General features: G+C 44.0%; 1 protein-coding gene across 2 annotated transcripts; it reads right to left on the bottom strand.

Annotated features, from left to right (window-relative positions):
- Positions 1-12,124: 12,124 nt before the first annotated feature.
- LOC131676753 (uncharacterized) lies at positions 12,125-14,322 on the bottom strand. 2 transcript variants are annotated; one of them, XM_058956043.1, is made up of 3 exons: positions 12,620-14,322; positions 12,433-12,549; positions 12,125-12,224 (listed from the first exon to the last, which is right to left on the bottom strand). In XM_058956043.1, the coding sequence occupies exons 1-3, from the start codon at positions 13,934-13,936 to the stop codon at positions 12,207-12,209; spliced, it is 1,452 nt and encodes a 483-aa protein (XP_058812026.1). In that variant the 5' UTR covers positions 13,937-14,322; the 3' UTR covers positions 12,125-12,206. The 2 variants fall into 2 exon arrangements, with proteins under 2 accessions (XP_058812026.1, XP_058812025.1); XM_058956042.1 differs by having other exon boundaries at positions 12,125-12,549.

Genomic DNA, 14,322 nt, shown 5'->3' with positions numbered 1-14,322 from the left:
TTTTACTCAAACAGGTTTGTCGCGATGTCGTACCGTATTGTACCTATCGCAATCGACCCACCGATTAAGCGAAAACAGTTGACAGTCTCACCTAAAGCAATATATCAGGTGAAACGATTACGAATTAATTAACTATTACGAATTACGTGAGACGAAAGAATTAACGATTTACACCTATCCAGGAAATGTGTAATCCAATACATATACCAGCAATTTCACCGGCAACACTGGTCTGTGTCAAATAATACCCGACTTATTTGCCTTTCGACTTGTTTTTTATGGGCAACAAGGCACCGGTATTTCTGTTTTGTCTACGATTCCTGTTCCGATCACAGAACACAACTTTGACTCATTGGGAGATGACTAATAATTAACATGTTTTCAAGTTCGTTACCGAGTGTAAACCTGACTCGCTCCGACCGGTTGCGTTGCAGCGCGTTGCCGTCCTGGTGGGTGCGCAGTCAATGCTGTTGCAGAAGTTGCAAGTAAGAGAACAAGTGCGAAACAGGAGTGGTTCAGGTTTCCATAGAGATCACTGACTGGAAGGTATTCAAGGCTCATTGTGCAACCAGCACCAACCTCTATAGATAGGTGTAAATTTAATATCTGAGATGTTGTTTGGTTTCCTTAAAAGTAAACTTCAATCCCGGATCAGCAAGCTAAGATGGAGATTTATCCAAAACTAGAAATTAAGTTGATTGCCAAATAACATACAATAAACTAACAACGGTTTCGGATAGATTATAATCAACTGTCGTTCCTAAAACTTTTTTTCCGAAACATAAACAAGCTTCCAAAGGGTACCATTCGGAACGTGGCCTACTTCGATCTCGTAAATCGAAACTCTTCATCGACTCCATTAATGTCGCCATCGTAAAAAAAACAACAGCAATCCGAATCATCCCCTGCAGTGACAGGGACTCCGTTTCACAATCTGTATGCTTGAATGGATCGCTAGATGGGTGTTCAATTTCTCAATCACACATACATACCCACATACATAGCCATATACGAAGGGAATAGCAAGTGCAATATGTGGAACGACCTCCATTTCTGCTATTAACTGAGATTGGCGAGGGGGGGGGGGGTGTCAGAGAAAGAACCGAATGTGTGTCATAGTGCTGCTTCCAGCGTAGTTCACATACTGGGATGGTTAAAGGGAGGAGGATCAGACCTCGCTAGTCGTATGGCTGTTTTCGGTGGCAAATAATATCAAATCCCTTTGGATGTGCACTACGAACGATTGGAGCCCTGTTGTTGTGAATGATCCTGCCAGATAGAGTGAGATAGAAAGATAAAAGAACCAGAACAGAATCCAAACAGAAAGTCAGCTTGAGTGAAGCCGTACATCGTCATTATCGACATTGATGGTGTTCTTTTCGTGTGCCGCGCGACGCCTCCTGTGGTCTCGGTTGTCAAAGTAACCGGCAAGGGGTTGGATTGGGTCGCCATATACCTAGTGGCATTAATTGAAATATCCTTGCGGCTGTGAATTAATTCAATTTACGGGAGTGCTCGAATACAACAAAGTAAGACTTACTGCAAAAACTAACGCCCCTTCAATCTTCAATAGTATGGAAAATGAGAAAGAAAACTGCAATTACTGAATTAGTAAGTACGTTTAATAAAAGAGAATATGCACAATCTCAAAACCCTAATTCAATTATGAAAATTTATTGAACCATTCAGTCTCAGATGCAAACATAATCTTTATTCTATCGCTTTGAATAAAAACTTATATTTTAACTAATTTCGATGCGTTTCGTCAACTATTTAGCTGACATTCAGCATACCGTTAAATATGAATATAACTCGTTTTCAATTGAAAACTTCCCGTACTTTGAAGCCGGTCAACACCAACTACCCAACTACGACGCAATGAATAATTCAAATTCAATTTGCCCATCCGTGAGAATGAAAGCCCATTTTCATCGTAAGCGACTGGTTAGTTTCCGAGAGTTTTCCCTCATCCGGCTGCCATCAACAACAACAACAGCAACAACGGAAGCTGCGGTAATCAACAAGTAAAAGTTTACATCCGGGAAAGTAACTGTTTGCTGTGCAATTAGCGTTCTCCGACCCGATACTAATGGGGGTTCAAAGTGGAAACATTTCACCGGTATTTTAAGGTACTACAATAGTTGTTGATTCACGTTTGGCATTTCGTTCTGAATCGGTTTGAACTTTAAGATCCAGGCAGGCCGCGAGAGCGGTTCAGCATGCGAGAACTTTTTAGCGCCCCCCCCCCCCTTCATTCGAGCTACGGCAGGCCAGGCGCCATGCCATCGTAAAACTGCCAGGCAACAGTTGTTGAGGTAAAGTAGACCGCGAAATGGGATCGTTTTCGAAAACAAGCGGTGTGTTTTTCGCGAAAAAGGGCCCTGCCCCTTGCCGCCGCCTACTGCGGTTTTGGGGTTCGCTGCAGCGAAGCATAATGCATAACAATTATCGCGAGCGCATATTCGAAAGCCATCAGTGACGGTCAGAGCCCAGAAGGCGGCTTTTTTCGAAAGTGGACGAAAAAGGAATTTTAAGACACGAACTGCACATGCCTTGGTGGTGCCAGTGTTATGTATTGAAGGGGGGCTAGGGGATTTCAAAAAAGGATGCCGACTGTGGGAACAGGGGTCCTGTACAACAGCGCGGAGAAACCATTTTGGATAGCGGAACGTTGGGCTGCGTTGAGATATTAATTATAAGCAATTTATTTTCGGGGTCGTTATTTTCCGCACTGGAGCCTGGTCGGGATGAGGTCAGGCATTCGGGAGAAGAATGCTTTTATCGAACGCGCGCTGCATGTAAGCATTATTATGGTCCGGTCGCGCGAATGACAAGGTGCTGAACTGGTTGCAAGATTGACAGCCAACCAGGCAGGTGATTTTAGGGTATGAATTAATTTTGTTGCTTGAGCAAAATTGGAATGTCATCTTAGCATACAGCTTGCATTTGGAAACAATGACCGTAGCAAATTTATAGCTGCGTAGTCGGTGCTACCGGGCCATGGAGGCCATTGATCCGACCGAAGGTAACAATTTGAAGCCCGCGGTCAAAAGCTGTAACTCTTTCACAATCAATCTTTATTATGTTGAATATATAATCACTCTCGAAAACAATCGCCACAGGTAGCCGTTGCTGTCGGGCTCAAAGCCCAATCATATCTGGGATGGCGACTGGTGATGGAAGAACCCAACCCAGCATAAAACCGTACCAGTAATTTAGAACCAACCATCATTATCATCAGCAGCAGCGCTTTTCGCTGGCTCTCGGAAATATAAACATACCGAAGGTCGGCCGTTTGGGTGCGTGCAGAACAATAATCGGTTCTTCATAATGAAATGGTTCGGCTTTCGCAGCTTCCTGCCTGCAGGGCCAGCAGTCTCCAGTCTTAAATTTAATAGCAAAGAACCGGCGTCCGACAGAATCGAGATCTGCGATAGAAAGTCGTTAAGTGATGCGAAGGAAAACTTCTGGCTCATAACTTTTGACATTTTGTAGCCACGGCCACGTTCCTGCTCGAGTGTATGTGTTCCGAAGCAAGTAGCCATTTAAATAACATGCTTATCCTTCAATTGCTTTGAACTTGGGGAACAAACGATGTCGTAAAAGTTTATTTCTGGACCTACCGCGGATTGCGAGATTAGTTCTATTTTATTTGACTTTGGAATTTGTAATAATTTTTGGAATTACTTGGGAATGGGCAACCCAAGTCAACAGCTGTCACTGGACGTTTGCTGATAGTTTCGCGTTTTTTCGCCACTGCTTAGTAGTAGGCTGGGAAAAAAATCATTTTTGCGTAGAGAAAGCATCGATTTGTTCGTGGTTGACACAGATAATTTTCTATTTATTACAAGCGATTTTTAAACTCATTAAGCTTTCGAAGTTCACAAAGGCATCTCGTGTGGCAGGCCATCTGTTCCTGTGGCATGAAGAGCGACATTTACATCGCAAACGGGATCATCGTTCAGGAAATTTATGTGCATGAGTGCTTGAAAAAACGTCCGTTGCCTTTCCTCGAGCAAAACAAAGACCATTTAGTAGTATTTTTTTCGATTATGGAGGTTTTAACCTTAAGGTCATTCGCCTTTTCGGGTTAGCAAAATATCTTAAGAAAAATCCCTAACCCTGTGTGCGGGGTTGGGATTCGAACCAAGATGAGCTACGTACAAGGCAATCGTTTTATAAAACTACGCTATGCCCGCCACCTATGGAGTGGTGTGCCGTGAAGATGCCCAAGGACAAGAACCCCCCAACACGCCAGAGCTCCGCCCAACAGAAAAGTATTGGACAACCGTCCAGCGGAACCTCAAGAAGACGCGGGAGGGAGATGCAGTTCAAGGCAACCTGGCGTTCTGCAGCTAGGAAACATAAGTGGAAGCTTGAGGGATTTTTTCTTTATTCTGTATGAATTGAACTTGCGAAAGAAACATGATTTGAGCTTTTAATAAAAGCTTCACACATTCTTGTTTGACAATTTTTTGATCGACAACCTTTATACGACGACTGGTTTATGAGATCAGCGGCGGCCTAATTAGTTTCGTTGAAAAAGCATGTTCGAACATTATCTGCAATAAATTGTTATGTTTCACTGAACCATACGCCGCGCTGAAATACACAAACAGATGATGCGTGCGCAAGTTGTGTTTGTAAAATTTGTCGTAGGATAAACATCTGATTCAACCTTCTGGGAGCACGAGGGAGTACATTATACCTTGTATATCGTTTTGCCTTGATAGTTATTATCTTGTGTATAAAGAATATGAGACCATCAAACCTATCCGAAGGCTTTTGTTCCACCCAAATTATCCTGATCGTATCGTTATTGGCTGAGTATAACGGATCGCTGCCACTTTATCTATTTTAGTTGTTTGTGCGTTCGATAACAAATCAACGTATCCTTTACACGTGGCAGCCACTACTGTACGACCTGTCAGCAGATTCCCTTCTGGGTGCGCTTTTCTCAATGTTGCGCACTAACGAATGTTTCTTCACACCTACACGCCACATTATTTCCCGTTCTATGGTATAGCCGTTGCAAACATTCGGCTCCTAGTCTGGGTTTTCTCACTCTTGGCGTACAATGTCGAGCCAGCGTTAAGATTATCTCTAGATAGCCGTTCGCACGGTTTCCTTGGCAGAATCTTTGGCAAAATTGCCAACTAACAGTCGCTGTGTTTTCATTTTCATGGTTCTCTCACGACTGAAATTGATTATGCTGGGTACTCCTGCGCGAATCGTGTTTTTTTATTAAAGACACTTTACACCAACGGTGCATTTGTGTCGGAGAAGAATCGGTTTCAACAGTATATCAATGCTCTATTGTACAATTCAGTCGAGGAAGTGCTCTATAACATTTTATACACGGACGTCTACCACATCAGTCTCAAACTTTGCTTCGTTCTTCAGTAGGATCTCGTGCATCAATCGGGTATGCCCTATTCGCAGCCGGATTAGCACTCACTGCTCGGTCGAAATCTTGCGGTCAGTTAACTTCGACGTGTCGAATTTTACTTCGTGCAGTTCTCCTCCCAGAACGAATATTTCCAATGAAGCAAAGCCCCTGGCGAGTCGGTCTGCCTCTTCATCACCGCGGATGCCAGAGTAACCTGAGATCCAAGAAAGCTTGATTAGACGGTTTCGAAGAATGTTCTCAGTCTCCTGGATCCAGGGGTGTTGGGATATGTCAGATTCGATTGCTGATAAACAGCTAGCCGAATTGGACATGATCAGTAAATCGCTAGATGTGAGGTATGCCGTTAGCACTCTTTTTATGGCGAATGCCCCGGTATAGAAGACACTTCACTCCAACGCCTACTGTGATATCGTCTTTCGTGCCGTCTGTGTTGGCGACTGTTGAATGACTGAAACGTTCTGCCAGCAGCTGCTGAAAAGTTGGTCGAATAATTTCCGAAGGGTCTTCTGCTTTCACGCGTTTCTTGATGTCCCACAAGATCTACGGCTTGAGTTCGTAGCAGTTAATCGCGTGCGTGAGAAGATATTTGGAACAGGCGTTACGACCACCTCCAGCTGATGTACTGATGACAAATGTCCCTCCACGTTAACCTGGATCGTTCTTTCGGCCTAAAGACTTTTCAGGATGTTTATCATTCTTCCACGTATATGCCATTTCTGAAGTGATCGTAGGATGCCATATCTCCAGGACAAATCAAGCCAAGCTATCCTACAGTCACGGTGTACCAGACCGGAAGACATGTTTTCGTTGATTGAGACACCCGTTCGACTCTAGTTCGGTGGATAACCATCGGTTGATTAAGCGCTCGAAGACCTTCGCCATACCGCTTGTTAAGGTGATTAGATGGAATGCTGCTGGACCAGCGTTATCCGAATTTGGCTTTGGAATTGATACTATGATTACAGTACGTCAAGAGGATGGGAGCTCACCGCGATACCATGATAGTTTTTACCGACAACGGCATTCGCTGAAGCATTGGGTAACCGATACAGTCCGGTTCTGAAGATATACATCGTCCTTTGTCAAATGCCCACAGCTGCTCGTACAGAATGCAGTCTGAGTGGTAAATTGTGTCTGGCGAGAAATTTACGTGCTTTCGTTCGGCCGTTTCCTTCTTCCGACGGAGCAGTTGGAGATAGCTGGACGTTGCGGATCTTTTGCTGTAGACTTATGCCAGTTCATCAGCTACTTCTCCCGGTTTGCCAGTGTATCCATGGACCGTTTAGTGACAGTTGAGCGATGCCAACGTTCCTCTCCGACGTAGTGGAACTTGGGGATGTTTTCGTGATGAAGCCTTCCCATGATCGCAGCTTGGCGTCCAGGATTGACTTCCTAGCTGCCGTCAGTGATTCTTGGAAGCATCAGCATTTCGTGGGTCTTCTGCCTGGATACGCTTTAGTGCTCTCCTACGTTTTTTCACAGCTGCTTTCACCTACGGGAGCGTTCGTCACATGAATTTCGAGGCCACAGTTTCGGGGCAGATCGTGAGGTCGTTTGCTGAAGTGTTACTGGACGATGGATCAACCCGAGTATGTGACCCATCCTGAAAGATGACTAACTTTTCCGTCAATGTTTTCTCGGCGATGAATTGGTCTAGTGCGGTTTATTTGTTGAAACCTCAGCAAATATGGTGCGCTGTGAAGTCGCCCGGAACAATCACTGGACTTGGAAGCTATTCGAGAAAATCACCCAGCTGTTCTCGACATTGTTGAGTACTGGCAGGGACGTAGACTGATACAACAGTCATTTGTTGTCGCAGTTGTACATGAACTGCGATTGCCTTCCACGCCACCAGATAACGGAAAACGTCAGAGTCTTGGTTCAAATTTTGGGTGGTACTGCCATAGGCTGTTGACGCGGATAGTTGAGTGGAAGCTCTCCATGTCAATAGCTGGTCCAAAGAACTATATGTTAACTGTTGTACATTCTCCGTAGGTTATGTATGGACGCTCATAAAACAAATCTTTCGCATCATCGGGTATTTCGTGGGTAGGAGCGTAGTTGAAGAACTTGTACTTTATCCTAAATACGCAACACCGGGCTCCATCCAATGACCCGTTGCTGCTGCTTATTACACAACGCTACGAAACAAGTTCTGCCTTCTTGTGCGACCATCGTACTTTCCGAAGGGCTGCAATCTACACTTTCTATTTACAGCTCTTTTTAGGACCGACAGAGCGGCTTTCGTAGGTTTTGACAAGATGCTGACGTTCCAAGTACTGAGTTTCCAGTCAAACATTGCCGTTCTGAATTTTACCTCACATATTACGGAGTAGTTAAGCTTGTAATCTCGGGACGAAGTTGCCTTCTTGAAGATATCCTCTTCCAGATACCCATTCCAAGACAGACATTGTTTCGAGCCGTTCCTAACATGATGAAAATGAATTACTAGTTATGAAAGCTAGTGTTGCAATAATCCATTACATTATTGTACCTAACTATGCTGAGTCTCTGAATGAAGACTCAACATATCAATCCTTTGTTTATCATGTATCTGACAGTGTCAATCCAATCGAGCACGAGACCTGGCAAAAGCATTCAAAACGAGGAAAACTTCGAATCCTTCTTGAAAGCGGGCCATTGACAGTTCTCGTATTTGATTGGAATGACATTGACGGATAAATGGTAAACAAAATATGGAGATTCACAGAGATGCCAGATTTGCAGACAAGTCTGCAAATTCGCAGACTTTTAATTTAAGCTGCAGATTTTTTCGATGACGCAGATATTTACAGATTTTTTAGTACCTGGCATACGATAAAAATAGTTGACAGAAATATTATTGTACTCATAGAATGTTAAAAATAGACTGCTTTCGAATTCTAATGCCAAATATTCAACAAGAGTGCAGTAAAGTTAGTTCGAGAAAATCCCACCTTTTCAAACCAGATAATTTCTGCGCAATTTAGCAACCAGCCGACCGATTTTTTCATTATTATAAAACTTCCCTTCCCCGCAACCCGAGCACCATGACTGTGTGACTGCATGGCGTTGAAATAAATATCGTCCATCCAGAGAATCTGTCGAGCCCATTGAAATCCCTTCCCCCTACCCATTTCCATCCAACGGAGAAGAAAAACAGCCTGAAAGGAAAAGAACTGGTCCGAAAACAACAAACCGGCAGGTGTTCAACTTTACTTGCCGATGTAAACTTGCATTTCGTCTTTTCTCATCCGTACGTCCCGGGCACTATCCATGCCAACCTGCTCCCGCAGCCGGCCACCGAACGGATCTTTGTTATCTCTACCCAGTACACCCGACTGTATTCAGCCGCAGTTCCCTTTTATGTATGAATGTGTGTGTGTACCCACCTGAACAGAAGTTCAAATCTTTTTCTCATTTTTTTCCCTTTTGGGTCTTCACTTGAATATCCATCAGCTATCCGTGACACCTTCTTGCTCTTGTCTAATCCTCCGTCCGATGGACAGTTATACTGGTAGAGTCATCATGTTGAGATTTTGTTACTTGCTGTTTTGGAAATGCGTCTTTTTTTTCGAAAATTTTAGATTTGTTGTCATTCGTGTGCTGGTTCTGAATTTGTGGATTCAAATCAAACTCATGTCACGTCGAATACATTTGATCATGGCTTGCTATATAGCTGCGTTCGTATTGTACCGTTTTGACGTTTGGATTGGGAGGCAAACAAACCGCCCACCAAGAAGTCCAAAGTAGTGTTTCAAAATCGTTCAACACGGGTCCGACGACCGACGTCTATTGAACGGTTATTAACGTCCTTCATTGGACGATTTTGAAATCAACCGTTCTTAGGGAGTGCTTCTGGGTAACGACGCTGAATCCATCTGGATGAAGACTGGACGCGTCAATCGTTTGTTTACCATTTATCTGTCAGTGTCATTCCAATCGAGCACGAGATCTGTCAATGGCCCTCGTTCCAGAAGGATTCGAAGCGATTTTCTTCTTTTGACAGGTCTCGTGCTCGATTGGAATGACACTTACTGACAAATAATAAGAATAAGATAGAGTTGGCGAGTCTTTGTCCAGAGGGATTCAGCGTCTTTACTTCTGGGTTTAAAAGAAGGGTGGTAGTATCAAAATGTGTGAGATCTTAGTGTGAGAATTGTAAACGTCAGATATCTTGTACGACAGGTAAAAATAGCATTAGTTTCACAAAGAACTAAGAGCGATTGCTTTTGATTTCCTGGTAAAAGCAGAACTGGAAATTATATAGTTTATAACAATTCATAAAATGTAATAAATATGGGCAATTTAGAATACCTTTTGAAAGATATAGACACAATTGCAATCTACTAAACGGTTGAAAAAATGATAACCGTTCCACTCCGCTAGGGCTGGTACGGGAAGAATCAACCGAACCGAAAAGTAATATTCTACTTATCAATCAACACAAACACACACACTCCCGTGTGCAAGTGATAAGGATCCCGGTGCACCCCTCCAAAACAGTAAAGTGATTCATCATTCGAGAAAGTAACCCCCTTCCCTCTCAACCCGTCTCTCCGAATTTCAGAACATGTGTTCTAGTCCGAAGCACGCCTATCTCTAGCCGGACTATGTAACTGTCGTAAATCATATGTAGTTATGACAGGCAATTTTCGAGCTGCCAAAATGTTGTGCTGCACCGATGACGCTGTGCTCGGCTCTGTACTGGAGTTCGTTAATTGGCCACCGCATGGATTAACTCAAACCTCACCTCCAACCCCTCCAACCGAATAATGTATTGAATGTGACGGTCCATCAGAGCTGTCATGGCCGACGCAGGGTATAATCACGGATCTAAGCAGGCGCTAATTTTTGTTGCTGCATCTTACGTTGCTAAATTGGTGTCATTTTTGTTTTTTTTTTTTCAACTCGTGATCCTATTAAAACCTTACATGGAACGCGGTTTGCCCCCCTCCGTAGAATGTTATTTAGTGTAAATTACATGTCTCATTACGACAGCGACCTCGGATCATACCGCAAGTAGAGGAAAAATGACGCCGAACAGGTCTTGCACAAAGGCTAATGTTCGATTCGTTTCGAGGCAATTGATTGGCATCATTCTCGCTCGCTTCTGGGTTACTGTTGGATGTTGTGGTTAGTTTTTGTATCGAATTACCGGACTGCTGCTGACTGCCTGTGTGGAACCTTCAATGGCTGAGAACTGGTGGTTTTCTGATTGAAAATTAATTTAATTGTTCTTGATTGGCTAAAGTCAACTTGTGAAGATTGACGCCTTGAGGGCTGTGGAGTCATCTTAACCTTAGCTATAAATAAGTACCTACAGGGCGTCCCGAGAAGTATAAGCACGTATCTTTTTTTACATTCTGAAAAATAAATTTGTAAGTTGGAATTGAATTTTTTTAAAATGCGAAGCATTTCTCCCGAAACGCGTAAACTAGAAGTCAACTGGCGAAACTGGAAAAAGTGAGTATCGGAGCTGTTCGAAATGCCACCCGGATGTTTGGTGAGGATTATAGCCTTGGGGATGCACTGAAATGTAGTCAAAAACCGGGACCAATGGGATGAACCGGAAGATCATGATGGCATTTTCGAATAAAAGAAGTAGTTCTGTTCGAGGTGTCGCAGCAGGCTGCCACCGTTAAACCGGGGGATCGTAAAATGTAAAATTTGACTATAAGATGCGTCCGAGAGTTAGTTATGGAGTTTGCGTTTCAACTTCGTCTCTTCAGAATCCGACACTTACTTAGCGGTAGAACTAAGCTACCGCCAAATTTATGCTAGCTTCAAAAACGGAGACACGATTTGTGTTCCTAAGCAAACACCAAGTCCAGCGTGATGTCAAGTTGTTTGCTCAGGAACACAAATCGTGTTTCCGTCTGTGGAGCTAGTGTCAATCTGGCGCTAGCTTAGTCCTTGCTCAACTGATTTCCCCATGGCGACTGCAAATCAACTGATGACGCTGTCAAATTTTATCTGTACACGACAGGGTTGCTACGATTGACTGTATTTACTGTGCAGGTCAAACTAAACGATCATATTATTTCTCGACATACATGTCAAATGGTCCTAAGTGCAAATGAGAGCCTCTCTTTGTTTACTTTCTCTTTCGATTATTACGGCGTCATCTTAAAACTTTCCAATATTGTTTCAGGATATATCGAAAAACTTTGATTTCGACTAGCTTATTCTGCTAAGAGTTGAGTAACAAACGTATAAACTGCCGAGTTATTAGCGAAAGAGAAAGTAGACAAAGAGAAGCTGTCATTTGGACCATTTGACATGTTTGGCTAGATTTATTAGTATAAACAGTAAACAACAACGTATCACTTACAATTGTTTGTCATATTTGTAGCCTAGTCTGACACGTACATCGCCCAAAGCTGATACGGATTCGGCAGTGCATCTTCCAGTGGTGCCAGAACACTTACTTCCACGCTGTTCTAGTTTGTGTACGAGCCACTTAGGGGCCGTTCGTATACCACGCGGACAAAAAAAAATCCACTGTGGACAATTATTGCGCCCCTACCCCTACCCATGATGTCCACAGGAACTTTTCCGTTGGATAATTACATAAAAAGGATTCAAATAACAGATAAATGCGGATTTTCTGTTTTGATGCTGGATGTGACCTAAAGAAAGAAAATCGTTCAAACTTCTTTCCTGGAACCTGATCGAATGAGTACCGATTAAAGTCTTGATATTCCCTTTCTTTCCATACTAAAAATTCAGTCATCACCTTTCGGACAAATAATATATTTTCATAGTTTACATTGTTCACCTTCCCATGGACGGATTCGTGTCACTCGCTATGACCTCACAGTGACTGTACCATCTGAAAGAAGGGAACCAGTAGTCGAGAAAGACCTCATTAGCCAATGGCGTAACATTTAAACAACACAAAAACCAATGCGAGATAAATTTTTCGAACTACCGGGAACCCAACTCCGGATCCCGCTATCTCGAAATCACAATTCATAATGAAAGTATGAGATGATGACACGGCGAGCACGCTACGGAAAAATAGTACTAGGCGACAGTACCAATGCCGAGTTACAGCTCTTCAGTATACCGCGAAGCAACGAAACGTCATCCGGTGTTAGTGACCAGCCACTCAGCTGACCAAGGCTCTGTAGCTCCGGACAGCGATCCATCAACATCTGCAATGGAAAAAAAATACACCAACTTACAATCCATTATCATCGAGTTCTATTATCACCAGGGACTCACCTCGACGCTGGCCATCGACATGTGCGGTGCCGTAGTGAACCAGATGTCCTCCAGCCGGTAGAAGTCCTTTTCGATCACCAGCGAGCAGAAGTCATCGTCATCGAAGGTGACAGCGTCGATCGCTAGCCGTTTCAACGTGGTCAGCAAGCTAAGCAAACTTCGCAGGCCCGGTTGCGAAATTGGACTACTGAGCATTTCGAGACCTTGCAGATCGTGGAAACCGCGATCTCCCGAGAAGGTCAACGAGTCCATCATGTAGAAGTCCAGATCGAGCAGGTTCGGGCAGCAGCGAACTAGTCGATGGATTTCCAGTGTGCCACGACCTTTTATCACAGTTAGGTGACGCACGGAGTTGCCGATCGCTTCCAGCAAGGTGAACAGCTCTGAACAGCTAAATTTGTACAGTTTGAGTCGTCGCAGGAGGACTTCAGTTAGTTTCGGTAGGATACCTGATTCAGGACAGTCCAGATACAGATCCATCAGGTTGGGACACGTACTGACGATTGCGTCTAATTGCTTCGGTTTAGTTTTCGTATCATGAATATACGCTAGTTTGCACTTGAAAGCTGCATTTTTCTGCTCTAGAATGTACATCAGACTTTGGCCAACGAATGAGTAACTGGCTAGGCTTACGAGATTCGGAAGGTTCATCAGGACTAACGCTATATCCGTGTGACAAATGTTCTCCTCTCCCAACGAACCAATATCCAAAATAGTAAAGCTATTCTTTGACTCGCCATAGCAAAGGTACTCCAGCCCAATCTCCGTAATATCCGTGTCTCCGCTAACATCCAAATGTCGAAGGTTCTTGGAATAATCTCCGATGTGCTTCAGCAGATTGTCGTTCGCTATGTGCGGAATCGTCAACTTGGTCAGATGCGGTAGATGTTTGATTATTTCGTACATATAGCACAAGGTATCTTCCTTCACCCAGACACCCTTCATGTTGAGCTGCCGAAGTCCTCTACCCTGGGCGGCGATGACATGAAGAATCCGCTCATAGTAGGAAAATGGAAATATTTCCGTCGCCAGCGTGTGTACACTTTCATTTAACAGCATCTGCAGACAGCAGAATCGAGCGGACGCCTCCAAAGAATCCGACGACAGAATTACCCGCAGCAGATCTTCGTAGATGGCGCTGGTAGCTCCCATGTTCTCCAGGTACGAGTTGATTTCCACAATCAGCAGGGTAAAATCCGGCTCCACGCCAAAATTGTACGTCGTCTGTAACATGTTTCCGATGGCGGCCACAATCGAACCGGCAACTTCCGCCAGCGCAAGCTGGCTCAGCATACGGACGGGTAACTTTTTCGACATTTTCACACCAGACAACTTAGAACGGAACTGTCATATCAGCTGTTGTGATAGCTATCGTCCAATAAATAAAACAAAACTGCGGGTGGAAAATGCGCTTTTGCGCCGCGCTTCCCACGGTCTGGTGTTTATAAACAAAAATAGATGGTCAGCGCATGCGTGTTACCGGCGGATGCAAAGCGATGCGAAACGCAGCTGGCCTTGACGCGTGGCGTGCGTTATGTAACGGCGTTGGATAAAATTGGCCAAATCGCAGTTAAGATTCCAGTCCAAGTTAAACGAGAACACCGATAAATCGACCAGTGGAACCGGGAAAGCACTCGAAAACGGGATCGGCTGAGTACGTGAATGGAGCAACAGATTAGACCGAAGTAATGCTTGCGACTAAT

The sequence above is a fragment of the Topomyia yanbarensis genome, chromosome 1 (assembly GCF_030247195.1).
Source record: "Topomyia yanbarensis strain Yona2022 chromosome 1, ASM3024719v1, whole genome shotgun sequence".
Lineage (NCBI taxonomy): Eukaryota > Metazoa > Arthropoda > Insecta > Diptera > Culicidae > Topomyia > Topomyia yanbarensis.
This window is presented reverse-complemented; position numbering and strand designations above follow the sequence as displayed.